We start from the raw sequence: 17,881 nt of genomic DNA, 5'->3' as shown, positions 1-17,881 counted from the left end.
TTAACCTTATGAGTACTCATATTTAAATGGAATTAAAGAATCTTAACAGCTGGTGCAACTAAACAATTTGATTCTGTGATGTTCAATAGCATTAAAAAGTTGGTTTACCAACAGGGTGCAGCACTATATTTATTTTTAATTTATGAGAACAGCTAATTTGCAACCAAAAGGTGAGTGAGCGTAGCGAACGAACTTCAACCTGGAGGCGAGTTAGCGTAGCGAACGAGCTAACCTGAAGGCAAGTGAGCGCAGCGAACGAGCTCCAACCTAAAGGTGAGTGAGCGTAGCGAACGAACTTCATCCAGGACGTGATTGAGCCATGCGAACGAGCTCATCTTGAAAATGAACGAGCATGTGACATAAAACCACAATAGGACAGGACGATGTCTGTCGGGCCGGCTAGTATGTAAATATAATGTCTTGTGATTATTTTAAGTGTACATTATAAATTTAACAAATCAAAAACTAGGCTACTTGCTATTTTTGCTTTTCTTTGTAAAGAAAAATATGTTAATAAATTAATAAGTAATTTTTCTGGCAGAAAATAAAACACATTTAGACCTAAAACGACCTCAGTTAACCAGAGCTGTAGTGGTTACCGATTAAATTAGTCGTAGTAGACCAATCTGAAGTTAATCTTACTGCCCAACAACTTCCTTTTAGTGGCTTGGCAATGGTGTTGGTATTGAAAGATTTGTTTCTTAATTAATTTGGAGGCTGTTAAATCTTTCATGTTTAATTTTTCTTCCAAGTCCCTTTTAGCGAATTTCCCTTCAAGGGAATAAGCTATTACCGTAGTCTCATGGACCTACGAATATGAAGCTTACCTGGGTCTGAGATGAATTTACTTTTTCTTGTTGAGGTCCCCAGAGGCCAAAAACACCATTTGTCAAATTCATATATACTTTGGTACCTTGGTTCCAACAACCTCAGTTTATGAGGAGTGTACTGTAATGCATTAGGTGACCAATCAGAGATAAGTACAAACATGATACAAGGGTGGAAAATAAAATCACTCATTAGCGTTTTACACCATTTTTACTGGAATTAATATGCAACTGAAAAAGCAACTTGCATTTTATACAACACTGTTCATTCACAGACATGGTATACAGGAATAAATAAATGTCATGCATCACAATTAATTGTGATAGATCTAATGTACGTACTGAGAACGTTACAGCAAACTATGGAGTAGTGAAATATCGTCATGTGACAGCGACGGGCCAAAGCCCCATCGTAAAGGCACAGTGGATACCATTCGCTATGGAAACAGGTTACTTTTTTGCCGATTCTGTCATTTGTGCCTAAAGACTGCATTCTTATTTAGCTTTTTACGACTTTTCTCTAAATATGTCGATCGCATCCAAATACATACTACCTCCAGTAAAGCGGATACATAGTGGAAATTCAACTTCCAGTTACAGTTGGGATTTCAATAAAAAAGACAAAGAGGTTCGAAAATAAAAAAGTACGATTGTAAAAATGTATTTCTATACCAAATTAATCCGTTACGGAAAATTTGTTCTAAATGTCTACTTGAAGGATTGTAAGGAATTTAGTAAAAAATTGAATTTTCTCTGCATTTTTGCTTTAGAAACCGTGAACTTTGAGTTGGTCTGATTTAGCGAGTCCAGTCTTGGTGAGCCACTGGCAAATGTTCTCTCGCTGGTCTCCCTGCAACTGCAACACTTCACCGTATTCTGGGTGCTCGATCACAGTCCCGTTGCAAGCAAACTCCTACAGGCAAAAAAAAATACTTTTAGGATTGATTACTACTTCTGTGGGACTTAAATAAAAGTGACATTTACAAGTATCCTTAAATTTATTCCTTTTAAATTATTATTAAATACACAAATTGGCATGGCTTTCTGACAGCCTAATTCTGCACATCTAAAGGGTTTTTAGAAACTAAAAATTAAACCCTAGAAATATTGTGCTCAAATCACATTTGAATAAGTAAAAAAAAAACTTGTAGAAAACAAAAGAAAAATTCAGCACCAGTCAAGTAGGCCTACACAAAAAGGACTCTAAAAACACTGTAATACAGGGAGCGGCAGAAATATCTGACGGTTTTCAAGCGAGTACAGTCCGGCAGCCGAGTGGAGGGGGGTGGTGGGGAGCGGCTCATTCTCAAGGCCAAGTGTGACCATTTTAGTCGCCATGGAGCAGTGGACCAGTATACATCGCGGGTTTGCCGTTGAGGCGTTTTTTAAAAATGGCGATTCTGTTGTTGGTACGCAACGTAAGTTTCGGAGGCATTTTAATGTGGCTCGTGGGGAACCTATCCCATCCCGAAACACCATCAAATTGTGGGTGGATACCTTTAGATCACAGGATCAACTGCAAAACGTAGGCCTACAGGCCGTCCAAGGCCAGTGAGTACGCCTGAGAACGTGGAGCGAGTGCGACAAGCTGTGCTAACGACCCCGCAACGCCCGGAGCGTAGACAAGCTGCTGCTTTTGGCATGTCTGATTGCTGAAAGTGAAGGCCTGAGTGCAATATTCGTCGAATATAGCGATCAGACATGCCAAGAGCAGCAGCTTGTCTACGCTCCGGGCGATGCGGGGTCGTTAGCACAGCTTGTCGCACTCGCTCCACGTTCTCAGGCGTCCTCATAGGCCTTGGACGGCCTGTAGGCCTACGTTTTGCAGTTGATCCTGTGATCTAAAGGTATCCACCCACAATTTGATGGTGTTTCGGGATGGGATAGGTTCCCCACGAGCCACATTAAAATGCCTCCGAAACTTACGTTGCGTACCAACAACAGAATCGCCATTTTTAAAAAACGCCTCAACGGCAAACCCGCGATGTATACTGGTCCACTGCTCCATGGCGACTAAAATGGTCACACTTGGCCTTGAGAATGAGCCGCTCCCCACCACCCCCCTCCACTCGGCTGCCGGACTGTACTCGCTTGAAAACCGTCAGATATTTCTGCCGCTCCCTGTATAATTAGGCTAAACATGTATGGCTGCTTCTTCAATAATCAATTAATTCAGATTTGATATGTAAATAAGTTTAAGAGGACAAGAAATCGTGTAGGCAGTCTTAATCTTCCCTTGCCAGAAGGCCCTAAGCTATGAGAGACAAAGAATCCCTGGTAGAATAACTGTAAAACTATAAATGTTTGGCTGCAATTCTCATCAAACCAATCCAGGCATCAAAGGTGTGTCCACAAGGGGTGACACGGGTGGCCAGGTACCCCTTTAAAGCCAGAATTTTTTAGGCCTATGTTTGAAACAAGAGTAAGGTAGTTTAAGAAAATGTTTCAAGTGCAACTTGAACAATTATGTTACTACTAACTCAGATATCAAATTTTTTGGACCAGAAACGGCTCTGTTGGCTCTTGGGATCGACTGCAAGTGCCTACTTGTTTTTAAAATTATATATTAGTAAATATGTTAACTGAAATTGTGTAGCCTAATGTTGAGATGTTAGTTAGAAAGATCCTAGCTTTTGCTTTAGGTACCGTTACCGCAAAAGAGTACAAACATTGTTTAATGTTTCTATTTGATGGTATTGAAACATGTTAGTTTTTTTCAGTAGGTTCTACTAAAATGTGGACACAAATAAGTAAAATTATTCTAATAGGCTAGTAAATTAGTACATTTAAGTGTTTGCAAGATAATAAAGGGTCACACATCAGCATCGACACAAACATCACAAAACTGTAATCAGTGTAGAATTGATTTAATGTTTTGAAGATGTAAAAAACTTCTACAAATCGTTAAACAGGTATTAAGTTACTATTTCCAAATAACATTTGATATTACCCTCTTGCCTTTTCTGTTATTAAATGGAATTTTGTAATAGTAGCAAGTTTGGTTGCTTTGTTAGGTTAGGCCTAGTTTAGAATTTCTTAATCCTACATTTGTAATATGGAAAGCGAAAAGGGACCTCTTGTCGGCGATGCAAAATTTTCAGTACAGTCAATATAAGTAATTAAGGTTGAAAATATCAAAATTCAGATTTTATCGATTGTTGTACCTCATTTAAGTTAACATAGAACAGGACAGTTTTGGTTAAAATATCAAATCGAAGATGTAAATGGCCAAAATAAATCGTGTTAACCTCTGCACGGTCTGAGAAAAGGTACTTCTTGTCGCTCAATGTTATTTCGCCATAACCACAAGATGTCCCATTTATAATATTCAATTTTTAAACAGACTTTAGTCCAAAAAATGAACTGTCCTGCACATTCTATTGAAAATTTAGAGAACTAAAACAAAGTTCAGTTTACAGAGAACAAAATATCCCACAAATTTTGCGGTCACGACAAGAGTTTTACCTTTTTTATGTTATGGAGAAAAAACTGGCCGACAAGAGGTCCCTTTTCTGAAATGTGATTTTTACGACATTCTTCGATAAACCAATTTATTTAAATGAAAACTATGGTGAATTAAGATAAAAATTGGTATTGCCTTTTAAAGAGGTCATTATAAGCTTTCTTTTACCGAAATTGTTTCATAAATACAAAAAAACTGATTGTTTTTATAAATGCATATTTGAAATTTGCAAAATAGTTTTTCTCAAAATGACCCTTTGCAATAACAAAATTTAAACTAACTTTACCTACAAAAAAAAATTGTAGATGCATTGGACTTGCACCAAGTGATTCGGAATTTAATAAGGAATTCAAACATAAAATTCATTATTCATTTTTTGGACTAAAGTCTGTTTAAAAAGTGAACATTAGAAATGGGACATCTTGTCGTTATAGCGAAATAATATATAACTAAAAATCAAAAATTCTCGACAAGAGGTTCTTTTTTGCTTTCAAAATCAGACAACAAGTTATTTTTGCCTAAACAAGAACAGTTGTAAATTTGTAGGCTAATTTAAATGTGTTAGAAGATTAAAACAGAAGGAATATGGATCACATAGGAAAACCAAAATATTGATATATTATCAATAATAACGAATGTTCCCTTCAACAGGAAAGTAGGCCTACCATTTTAACTATAAGTGTGATGATAGTTACTTAAACTTAGAATTAACCAAAAAATGATATGTAGAGGCTAATTATATCAAGTTTTTGTTGAAGAAATCAACGATCTTTTTTAAGACCAATAGAAGGAGCAAGTTGGCCGCGACGTGAAGCCAGTATTTTTCATTAATCTTTACCAAGAAGGCGGCTGCCGACTGTGATGAGCCCTAGTAGCGCGCACAACTAATTAAATGTTAGTTTTTTTTTTAAGAGGTTGGCAACCTCTTTTAACCTTGCTTTGCCCGTCCACATAGACTACAGATCTGTGCGTGGAACGTATCCAGCAAAGCAAGGGGTGAGCCGGTACACTACGAAGGAAAACTGTAATGATAAATTTTAGTGGCAGTGACCAGGATCCGAACCCACGACATCGCTGCCTTGGGCCCGAAGTCCGTGACGCTACCAACTGAGCTACCGACTCATTAATGAGTTGATATCAATGATATCCGTGACAATACGCCTTTGTATTATAAATATTTCTATTACTAACACAATGACCTTCAAAATACGCTTTTAATTTTTTTTCTATCGATTACCGTTTCTTGGAAAAAGTTAGTTTACATCATTAACAACCAAAACTTTTTGGGCAAAAGAAAAATTCTGAAAAGCTACAACTTAATTCATACTATCTATTTATTAATAGGCAAGCATGTTTCTTTAAAACCTTTTTACTCAGTTCGTGTGCATCGCAGGGAAAATCTACGCATACCGTTGGAAAGATATTTTCCTGTGGAAGTGCAGAATCCCTATAAAAATTAATATAGGCTCAAATATAAGCTCAGAAAATTAATTTGAAATTTTAATTAATTTAACATGGGCTTTATGGGTTGTCATGCTGGTGACGAAATAACAACGAAATATAAACAGACAATCAAAACAAATGGAAGAAATTCCAATCACATGTTTTATTTACAGCGTGGGGTGAAAATAGAGAAGACTGAACCTTTTTAATCCCCATGTTAAAGTTGTCAACAGATTTTAATTAAATTCGTTGTAGTTGGTGTGAGCCACCAACAGACTGTGCTGATCTAAATGACTAAATTTATGTCTAATACACAATGTTTTTTACCAATTCAAACTTTTTGAATGAGTTATAGCAACTGTTATGACCTATCAACTTTGTCAGTAACAAAAAATAAGGTATGTAATAGAATTTAAACACGCTTTCGGTGTCTTAAAAACACAACTAGGCCCTACATGTTTTTAATTTTAAAAATTGTGATATCTGGTCCTTATAAATGGGATGTCTACTTCAGTATCCAATAGTCAATACGTATACACATGGATAAAACATACTCCCGTATACATTACATGTTTTTGGTCGAATTTTCGACCACTGGACGACCACTAGTATGTATTTATATCGTATTAAAGTTTGATAAAGTTCTGGCGTTTGGTTTACAATGTACGAATTTTCAAAGTCACAAGATAGTTTCTGAAACTCTTTATACAACTCTTCTTTATATTCTGACTGTCTTATTAATTTTTGTGAAAGAGCTAAAAAATATTAATTTTTAGATGAATACAAAGAATAAAACGAAGAAAATTTATACGTACTCTGTTTTTTCCTAATTAGTTTATAGTAACTTTTCTGTATCCAATCTTGAGTACGGTATCTAAACTGTATTACAAGTGAGGTTGTAGGCAGAATCTGCCCGCATGACATAACGCGGTGGGAAGCCCCTATAGTACAATTTAAATTACAACCAAACTACACCAGCTAAAAATTTAAAAATAATATGATCCGAAAAATTCAAATCTTTAGCTACAAAATCCACCGTTTTTTAACTTACCTGACCAAAAAATAAAAAAAAGTAGGCCTAGTAGCCGACAAACCTTTTCATCTTCATAATGTAGTTGTTTTTCTAAACCACGTTAGCTAATCAATAAAAGGTTACATTACCTGCAGACTGCCTTGTGGGTTTTGTTAATCCAGTAGGATTACGTACGTTTCGGCAAATATATTGCCATCATCAGATCCCAGAACTTGAAGGTTAAAATCTTGATTTTTCGACACACATGGTCACGTCAAAGTTTAAAATAGAACACATACACAAAACGAACATTAAATACATGTAGGCCTACTATTAAAAAACCGAACAGGATGTAATATGATGCGCGCATCTCTCTTGCCGAGTCTCGACTGGTAGTCGTCAGGTCCTGTGAACTGGACTCTGACCCCAAGGCATCCTGTATCATAAGTGTCGGTCTCTGTCCAGTTGTATTAAAGTTTCAAATAATAAATTTGATTGAAGAGTACTTTTATCATTGAGTAGGTCCTGAGGGCGGGTTTTTGTGGCCTTATAAATTTCGTAATTTTCCAGAGTTGTCATAGTTGTTCCTTTACAGCAGATATGTAACGCTTTTAAATTGTTACCTAAATCAGTGTAATTATGATTTTCGTTCACAAGATGTTCTGCGAAATTTGACTTTTGTGACTTAGTAGCTCTGGGAAGATGTTCTTTAAACCTTTTTCCAAAGGATCGCCCTGTTTGACCTATGTAAATTTTATCGCAGTCCAGGGTGTCTAGTTTATTTCCATTATAAAATTCAAGACTAATTCCAGACTTTTCAAGACTAATTCCAAATTTTTCAAGACTAGTTTTTTCAACAATTAGTGGGTGTTGATACCAAAATGTATCGATTCTCGATTCTTGATACCGATACCAATTTTTATAGCTTAACCAAATTTTCTGAATAATACTACACCAACCCCTGTCTTTGTCATAAAGTAGTATTATGATAATGTGGTGTTTTCAAGTAAAGAAATAATGCAGCAATAAAAAATTCTAACTAGCAAATTTTTTTTTATATATCATGAAATCTTCCACGTACCGTACGTTTAGACATCATCATTGACTGCAGCAGTTACAGAAACGTGATCGCCGTCGTCCGCGATAACGGCAAAATCATGAACATTTCCCGCGGCCTTGTAGACATCAATGATATCAACGTCGTCTCCCGCTGTCTCAGAAACGTCATCGTCATCGTCCGCGATCGCGGCAAAATCATGAACATTTCCCGCGGCCGTGTAGACATCATCGTCGTCTCCCGCGGTCACGGAAACGTCATCGTCGTCTCCCACGGTCACGGAAACGTCATCGTCATCTCCCGCGATCGTGACAAAATCATGAACATTTCCCGCGGCCGAGCAGATATCATCGTCGTCTCCCGCGGCCACGGAAACGTCATCGTCGTCTCCCGCGCTGAAGGAAACGTCATCGTCGTCGTCCGCGATCGTGACAAAATCATGAACATTTCCCGCGGCCGAGCAGATATCATCGTCGTCTCCCGCGGTCACGGAAACGTCATCGTAGTCTGCCGCTGTCACGGAAACGTCATCGTCGTCTCCCGCTGTCACGGAAACGTCATCGTCATCTCCCGCGGTCACGGAAACGTCATCGTCGTCGTCCGCGATTGCGGCAAAATCATGAACATTTCCCGCGGCTGTTTAGACATCACCGTCATCTCCCGCGGTCAGGGAAATGTTATCGTCATCGTCCGCGATCACGGCAAAATCATGAACATTTCCCGCGGCCGTGTAGACATCATCGTCGTCTGCCGCGGTCACGGAAACGTCAACGTCATCTCCCGCGGTCATGGAAACGTCATCGTCGTCGTCCGCGATTGAGACAAAATCATGAACATTTCCCGCGGCCTAGCAGATATCATCGTCGTCTCCCGCGGCCACGGAAACGTCATCGTCGTCTCCCGCGCTGAAGGAAACGTCCTCATCGTCGTCCGCGATCGTGACAAAATCATGAACATTTCCCGCGGCCGAGCAGATATCATCGTCGTCTCCCGCGGTCACGGAAACGTCATCGTAGTCTGCCGCTGTCACGGAAACGTCATCGTCGTCTCCCGCTGTCACGGAAACGTCATCGTCATCTCCCGCGGTCACGGAAACGTCATCGTCGTCGTCCGCGATTGCGGCAAAATCATGAACATTTCCCGCGGCTGTTTAGACATCACCGTCATCTCCCGCGGTCAGGGAAATGTTATCGTCATCGTCCGCGATCACGGCAAAATCATGAACATTTCCCGCGGCCGTGTAGACATCATCGTCGTCTCCCGCGGTCACGGAAACGTCAACGTCATCTCCCGCGGTCATGGAAACGTCATCGTCGTCGTCCGCGATTGTGACAAAATCATGAACATTTCCCGCGGCCGATCAGATATCATCGTCGTCTCCTGCGGTCACGGAAACGTCATCGTAGTCTCCCGCTGTCACGGAAACGTCATCGTCGTCTCCCGCTGTCACGGAAACGTCATCGTCGTCTTCCGCGGTCACGGAAACGTCATCGTAGTCTCCCGCTGTCACAGAAACGTCATCGTCGTCTCTCGTAGTTTCGGAAACGTCATCGTCGTCGTCCACTATCGCGGCAAAATCGCGAACATTTCCCGAGGCCGTGTAGACATCATCATTGGCTTTTGCGGTTACGTAAACGCAAGACGACGATCGCGGCAAAATCATGAAAATTCCCGACTTTGAAATCAAATTTAAGACTAAATCCCGACTTTCAAGACCATTTTGAAATTCAATACTAATTCCCGACTTTCCCGATTTCCCCGACTACTAGACACCCTGGCAGTCATTACATGAAACTTGATAAATTCCGGTTTTCTCTTGTAATTCCTTAACATTTTTTCTAGTGTTTAACATTTTCCCTAATTTATTGCTTGTCCTAAATGCTAATACTTTGCCATGTTTTTTTATTTCATGTTTGAGAGACATAGGAAATGAGCTGCCGTATTCGACTGGGACATAATCGGAATTTTTCCTGTTAGCAATGTTTGTTTTTGACATATTATTAAGTTGTTTTTTTATTAAATTGTCGATAATGGCAGGGCTGTACCCATTGGCTATTGCGATGTGTTTTAGTATGTTTTTCTCTTCCTGATAAGCTTCTGGTTTTAACGGCACTTTTAACAAGCGATTCACGAAGCTATTGTAAGCTGCCATTTTGTGTGATAAGGGATGATGAGACGTTGCATGAATCGTTGTATCTGTAGTCGTGGGCTTTCTATAAATTTTAAACAAGAACTTGCCATTATCTTTTTTCAGGGTGATGTCGAGAAAATTTAGTTCATTATTTGTTTCTAATTCTGTGGTAAACTTTAATTTAGGATGAGCGTTGTTTGTGTAGTTATTGAATAGAGCCAACTGTCTTTGGCTTCCATGATATAAAAGGATTATGTCGTCGACATATCTGTAGAAGAACACAACATTTCCTTTGTGTTTGTTTTTATCAGACCATATGTGTTTGTTTTCAAAGTCATTTAGGAATATTTCTGCTAGTATACTCGATAATGGCGAACCCATCGCCAATCCTTCACGTTGAATGTAATATTCATTATTAAAACAAAAGTAATTTTGTTTTAAGACTAATTTTAATAAAGTTAATAACTCCTCTTGCTTATCTTTGCTCAAATTTGAGTGTGCTCTTAGATTATTCTGTAATATGTCCAAGGTTTCATCCACAGGCACATTTGTGTACAAGTTTGTGATATCTAACGATGCAAGAGTATATCTAGGATTAAGATTTACGTTTTTTATTTTCTCAATCAAGTCTAGGCTATTTTTTAAACTATTACTATTTTCTAGTTTTACTTCATCCTTTAATATACGCTCTAGTTTCTTTGCTAACTTGTAAGCAGGGGCGGGCATGTAGTTGACTAATGGTCTGATGGGCTTATCATCTTTATGTATTTTTGGCAATCCTTTTAGTGGGGGAGCATGAGGGTTGATTGGTTTCAGATACCTAATCTCCTTTTCTGATAACAAGTTTTTACAGCTAGAGATGGTTTTATTAATGTCTTTTGTGAAAGAAGCTGTCGGGTCTTTTGTTAGTTTGCCTATATTGTTCTTACTAATAAAATCAATTACTTTGGAGTTATAGTCTGTACTATTCATTATCACAACCGTATTTCCTTTGTCGGCCTTTGTAACAATTAGGTCGTTGCTATCTATTTTATTTTTTATTTTCTTTAGGACTAACTTCTCGTTATAAACAAGATTGGGCTGTTTTGAAGTTTTTAATATTTTAGTTACTTTATTGTTAATCATTACTCTTGCCGTAGTTTGAGCATTGATATCCGATAAGGATTGTATTGTTGCTTCAGCATTAATTACTTCCTTAAAAAATCCTTTTTTACTGTTATCAAGAAAGTTATACTTTAAACCCTTGTCTAAGAGTGCTACCTCATCTGCATCAAATTCGACATTTGTGAGGTTAATGGTTCTTTGATAAAATACATGATTTATTTTAGCAATGTCGTAAGCGTGTTTTTTGTCTAATAGGCTGTTAAGTTTCCTTTTTTGTGTTCTCTTTTTAACTCCTATTTCTTTAGTTATTAGAGGTTCTACTTGTGTTAAAACGTTATTAAGTTGTGCTGGATGGATTTCATTCATTAGGTTAATATGGTTAATATCTTTTTTCACCCTGAAAAAAGATAATGGCAAGTTCTTGTTTAAAATTTATAGAAAGCCCACGACTACAGATACAACGATTCATGCAACGTCTCATCATCCCTTATCACACAAAATGGCAGCTTACAATAGCTTCGTGAATCGCTTGTTAAAAGTGCCGTTAAAACCAGAAGCTTATCAGGAAGAGAAAAACATACTAAAACACATCGCAATAGCCAATGGGTACAGCCCTGCCATTATCGACAATTTAATAAAAAAACAACTTAATAATATGTCAAAAACAAACATTGCTAACAGGAAAAATTCCGATTATGTCCCAGTCGAATACGGCAGCTCATTTCCTATGTCTCTCAAACATGAAATAAAAAAACATGGCAAAGTATTAGCATTTAGGACAAGCAATAAATTAGGGAAAATGTTAAACACTAGAAAAAATGTTAAGGAATTACAAGAGAAAACCGGAATTTATCAAGTTTCATGTAATGACTGCGATAAAATTTACATAGGTCAAACAGGGCGATCCTTTGGAAAAAGGTTTAAAGAACATCTTCCCAGAGCTACTAAGTCACAAAAGTCAAATTTTGCAGAACATCTTGTGAACGAAAATCATAATTACACTGATTTAGGTAACAATTTAAAAGCGTTACATATCTGCTGTAAAGGAACAACTATGACAACTCTGGAAAATTACGAAATTTATAAGGCCACAAAAACCCGCCCTCAGGACCTACTCAATGATAAAAGTACTCTTCAATCAAATTTATTATTTGAAACTTTAATACAACTGGACAGAGACCGACACTTATGATACAGGATGCCTTGGGGTCAGAGTCCAGTTCACAGGACCTGACGACTACCAGTCGAGACTCGGCAAGAGAGATGCGCGCATCATATTACATCCTGTTCGGTTTTTTAATAGTAGGCCTACATGTATTTAATGTTCGTTTTGTGTATGTGTTCTATTTTAAACTTTGACGTGACCATGTGTGTCGAAAAATCAAGATTTTAACCTTCAAGTTCTGGGATCTGATGATGGCAATATATTTGCCGAAACGTACGTAATCCTACTGGATTAACAAAACCCACAAGGCAGTCTGCAGGTAATGTAACCTTTTATTGATTAAACCTTTTCATGTCAAATTTTAAAACTCATTTAAAAGTATCGACTTTATTTGAAGATTTAGAATAGAAAATATTAACTCCTAGGCTTTTAATTAGAACCAATAGTGTCCTAGACTTATTGACATAGGCCTATCCCATATGAAGTTTCAACGATTTGCCTTTAGTCTAAATAGGCTAAATGTCAAGTTATTTTGAAGCGGAAGATTGAGTATTGGAGCTGTTTTCATCGGCATCTAGAGCTTCTATCCTAAAGTAAGATGGCAGACCAGGCTTCAGCTGCTTGAATGTTAGTTAGATAGGCTTGCTCCATCTATTGGTCTTATGTGATCGTTGGAAGAAATATAGGTACTAGACAAATAGGCCTAGTCAGTAGAATTACAAAAAAAGTAAACAAAACTGTAGTTCAGTTGGTATTTGTGAGCGCGGAAACATTTTTGCTTCATTATCTTCTTCTAAGAATCAAGTTACTGGTAATATAAATCAGTAAAGTTCTATAGCAGGTTTCAAAGGTCAAGTGTAAATAATTACTGATACTACAAAAAACTTGCAAAGCAAGCTTAGGTAGGCCTACCTTTTTGCATGCTCGGACAATTTTTTTCAGGTCATATTCTGAAGAAAGCCCCTGCACTGTAGTCAAGGTCTTTCGACCATTGCGCTGTTGAATTCTTATGTGAACAAGACCATCTTGAACATCATCTTCAGAACCCTTGATTGCATCAGCAAAGGGGTCTGAAACAAAGACTAGATTAGTCCAGTGTCTAATAGTTCTAGGCTAGTTGTATGTCATGTCTTAAGACTTAACAGTAGCCTACGGTATTATGTTTTTCCGGCCATCACTTATCTTACAAGATAAGCCCACTAAAGTTAGGCTACATTATTATTGTGTCATATTCTCATTAATTGCTAGAAAAAAAAACTTTTTAACTGGAATTTCAGTGATCTTGAATGACCATCCCCTTCATTTTGGTTGAAAGGAAGTCCTGGAGTCATTTGTCACCCACTTTATAACTTAAATCATTTCTGAAACCAGCTTTTAAAGTGGATGGGGTAGGTAACTAAAGTTAAGCCTAAGTATAAAAACAAGCCTCAAGAAGTACACTTTGTGGACAACATCAACCTGTCTGGGTCAGTATTAATAAAAGGGGAGACTCGATTAACAATCTTTGTAGGCCTAGTATGCCGTGTGTACGTGCTCAACGCTCAACGGCACAGGTTTAGTTGTTGCACGGTTGGCACACTGCCTCCATTGCCGGATGTTTCGTCTGGTAACTTGTATGACACCCGTATTCTCGAAGTTTCTTGGTTCTAGAAGTTTTCTGAAAACGGGGTTCAATTTCCGGCGAAGGTTTCCTTTAGATAAAGTTTCCTATGTTTGTCAGAGGCCCAGCGTTGCCAACACAACTTGCTCATTTTACCCGCAAAATCCGGTGGTAATCCCCGGAATAACCCGGAATCGAGTCTTGATTACCCGCAAAATCCCCTGAATTCTAATTTTAAAGATTTCGGCCAACTTTTTGGTAAAAACCGCATTATAACCGTGCTGTAACGTTGCATTGAGAGAGTTATTAATATTTATAAAATTCTTATATTCAGCAAAACAGTGTTCATCGTCTATTTTAAATTTGTTAAGGCTACATTTTTTAACTGAAGATTAAGTCAAATTAAATTTAATACATCAAATTAAAAAAAAATTGAATAACTATTAGAACAACTCAAATAACAATAAACAAATTGTAAACAAAAACACATCCCCATTTAAAAACTGGCCGTAACTATACCATCCATACGGATGGTGACGTATCAATAAGAGAGTAAGTTAATGTTTAATCTATGCTAAAATTCATACTCATTTAATTTCATTTAAATTTTCATAGTTCATGTTCATAATATTATCCAAAGCTAAAACCATAGACGTTAGGATAATGACAATTGATTGTACAATAAATCGTCAAAGTTAATACGTTAGTTAGGTCTAGGTCATACAAATGTTTGATCTATTAACAGAATAAGAATACAATCAGATCAATAGACGAGACAGCCTAAATATAATATCTTAAGTCTTTCATATTCAAATGAAAAATCAGCATGTTGTTTCTCCATTATTCAGTAGCAATAATGTTGGCATAAACAACATGAGTTTTACATTTTAGGAGAATATAAATCATTAATACATCACTTGATGTGATCAATGACCATCTAGCATATCCACGTTGGTTTAGTTTTGTTTTGTGCGTCTGCACTTGTACTCTCGCTGGATAGATTTGCGGAGATCACTGATCTAATCAATCTCTAACCATGGATTTAATTCAACATACTCGTCAATAGTGCTTCGCTCCGCTTTTTATTCAGTGCGGCTTCAGTTCCAATCCCAGTCCAGTCATTGCCATCGAATCCATTCCGCTGAAGATTTGCAATAAACGTATTTCTATAACTTAGGTACTGTTTTTTTTGTCACTACCTACATTAAAACCAAATACTGAACTGTAGACTGAGATTGAAATAGGTACATTTTGTCCAATTGAACTATTTGTATAAGAAATTTTTTTTAAGTTGGTACATTGAAATCCACGGAAAATCCCCGGAACCAACCCAATCCCCGGAATTTTACCCGGAAGCCCTCCAATTCCCCGGATTCCGGGGAATTCCCCGGAAATCGGCAACGCTGCAGAGGCCCCACATTCACCTAGTCGCCGTGTAAATTTCCTGCTAGAGTTCTATCATCCACGGGGTCAACGACTCAGAGAAAGGTTCTGCCACCATGAGACTAACAATCTCTCCTGACCTGACGTTACTGGCAACGTTGCTAAGGATTGGGGTACAGTTTTTAAACTGGGTTAGGGCCTGCTTAAGTTATTCTGAAATCGATTGAACTTGATTTTTCTAAAACATACGTGGCGTACATGGGCTCGTGCATGCGCAGTGAACACTTCAAAACCACGTGCTCAGCCAGTGTTACTTGTCTGACTGCAAACGAACAAGTGTACGTTTTGGAAGTTTCTGTGCAGTGTGAATGAACCGCGTACCAAACGTACAGTACGTCCAGTACGCCGGTGTGAAAAGGCCTTAAGACTCATGCTTAGCCTACCAAGGTTAAGCTGTACCGTAACTTATTATGTTTTGTGACTTAAGCCTATGTAGCCTACCTTATCACGGGAATAACTTACGCCTAGTCTACTGTTGTTACTTTATGGTAAACTTGTACTAAAATCTTTAAAATAAATCTGAACCTGGAAAGGATTCCTCGGTAAAGTATAAATCTCAGAACAATAACTAATTGCAGCCTATCCCAAGACTCACTAACAACATACATAATAGGTTTACACTTAACTACGCTAACCTACCAAATGTGTTGAGGTTCTGGATTGACATACGATATAAAAAGTATCCACAGGAAATTAAACACTTGCAAAGCGCAGCAGTTCACAGATTTACGAAGTTATTAAAAATTTTTAACCAGTTATCAACTCAACTCCCAAACTAGTTCTCAAAATGGCCGAACGAACCGAACTCCGACTGAGTCCGACTCCGAGGTATTTACTCAAGGGAGGTACAGAAGAGCCTTCAATGACGTCAGCTGTCAGATCTCCTCTTGTAGGAACACCAATACCGCAACGACGTAATTAGTCATCGACAAAGGTGGTGTGATGGTTAGCGTGTCGGGCTGATGATCCGAAGGGTGCCGGGTTCGAATCCCGCTGGCAGCACTAACATTTTGTCAACAAATCTTTCATATCAGCAATTTGGTTGGTTTGGTTAGGTTATGACAGTTTAATTTTATAATTAAAAAATTTAATTTTTAGGCATTTATAATTTTATTTTATATACAAAATTATATTTATATTAGTAAACCTTCAATCGATATTTTCATTATCAGCACGTTTGGTTAGGTTATGACATTTTCATTTAATAATTGAAAAATTGTAAGATTAATTTTATAATTTTTCTTATTTATTAATTAACTAGGCCTAACAGTAAAGTAAAAATTAAGCACTGTGCTCTCTACTGTAATGCTGTTAACGGAGGAATTTTTAACTAAACTATGATGTCATCGTTGCCTCATTTGTACCTCCCTTAAGTCAGACCCAGGAATGTCAAAACTCCAAACTCGCTCAAAGTGAAATGAAATGTGAACGCAACGGGAAGGAAGCATGCTGCCCGTGTAAATCAAAAAATCATTTGTGAAAAAATTAAAGTGAAAATGTTTCCTACTAACTACTGTATTATACTAAAAGTATAATATTATAGCCTATATTTTGTATTTTTTCCATAATTCATCTAATGACACTGATTAATCTCAAATCTCATTAGTAGTAGAAACATGTTATAAAATGTATATTATGTGTGCAGTTGTGTATAATTTAGTGTTGTATATGTGGCAGCCCTGTCTTAAGAGAATACCACTGAGCTATGGAGAATATACACTCCGCCGCCGGAATGGGCATACGGGAGGGACGATGGCTAAAGGTGTGGTGACGTCATATCTATAATGGCTAATGTCTTCTCTTGAGGCAACACGATTACCGTAACGAAACGATGTGATTAGAGCGGCATTAGTGGCTTAGTTGATAGCGCATCGGACTAGTGATCAGGAGGTCTTGTGTTCGAAACCCGTAGGAGACTCTAACTTTTTTCAAAGATTTTGCTTTACTAGGTGAAACCCGTCGAAATCGACGGTTACTTTCAAGGCCTACGTTAATAATTCATCTAACTGCGACGAATTGGGTGAAATATACATATTTTGAGCATTTGGCATTGTTTAAAGTGTATTAACAATAATGATATTAATTGCGTTAGTTGCCAAATTAGGTTGATCATTCAATGAATAAAATATTCCCCATACCGTACGTCATCGGAGTTATTATTAGTATGTTATATGGTATATCTTCCTTTGGAAGAACGTTTAAATAGTATTAAAATCGTATTGATGGATCTTTAGAAGTTAAACACTTTCGTGATTTCGTCAGTGTAATATAATTTTATTTCAAAAGAAAATATTTTTTGGGAAGACATATTCTAACTTCAAAGGGAGGTATATCCGTTACAGCGTAAGTTTGATTTTTCCTTCGTCACGTCGCGTCAGTTCATATCGTACTTCTGTGCCAATGAATGAACCCTCTATCATAGTTTTGAGAAATTATTGATTGTGGGGTTACTGTTAAAGCTGGAGTTCCTTGACATGGGGGATGTCAGTTAGTTGTCTCAGCCTTATCAATATAACATAAAGTTGTAAATATAATCTCTCTACGGAATGTTAGGTGTAGTGGAATACTTGAAAGGCCAACGTATCTTCCTCGCATGTCTTTTTTGTCATCCAATGAAATTTTGAAAATTGAGTTAG

At 37.6% G+C, this 17,881-nt stretch overlaps 2 protein-coding genes across 2 annotated transcripts in view; one reads left to right on the top strand and one right to left on the bottom strand.

Annotated features, from left to right (window-relative positions):
• Window positions 1-1,019: 1,019 nt before the first annotated feature.
• Window positions 1,020-16,051, bottom strand: LOC128994537 (eukaryotic translation initiation factor eIF1). The gene is made up of 3 exons (XM_054419153.1): window positions 15,885-16,051; window positions 13,115-13,272; window positions 1,020-1,740 (listed from the first exon to the last, which is right to left on the bottom strand). Exons 1-3 carry the CDS (start codon window positions 15,910-15,912, stop codon window positions 1,594-1,596), a joined length of 333 nt encoding a protein of 110 aa, XP_054275128.1. The 5' UTR covers window positions 15,913-16,051; the 3' UTR covers window positions 1,020-1,593.
• Window positions 16,033-17,881, top strand: part of LOC128994218 (la-related protein 4-like) — a 63,717-nt gene continuing 61,868 nt past the window's right edge. Inside the window, exon 1 of the mRNA XM_054418600.1 lies at window positions 16,033-16,134. Coding sequence (XP_054274575.1) covers window positions 16,033-16,134 — 102 coding nt within the window. The remainder of the gene's footprint in view (window positions 16,135-17,881) is intronic.

Source organism: Macrosteles quadrilineatus, unplaced genomic scaffold (genome assembly GCF_028750875.1).
Source record: "Macrosteles quadrilineatus isolate MER2022 unplaced genomic scaffold, UCM_ALF_1.0 Scaffold_5__1_contigs__length_97177068, whole genome shotgun sequence".
Lineage (NCBI taxonomy): Eukaryota > Metazoa > Arthropoda > Insecta > Hemiptera > Cicadellidae > Macrosteles > Macrosteles quadrilineatus.
The sequence above is the reverse complement of the archived record's forward strand: the minus strand, read 5'-3'. Positions and strand labels throughout refer to the sequence as shown.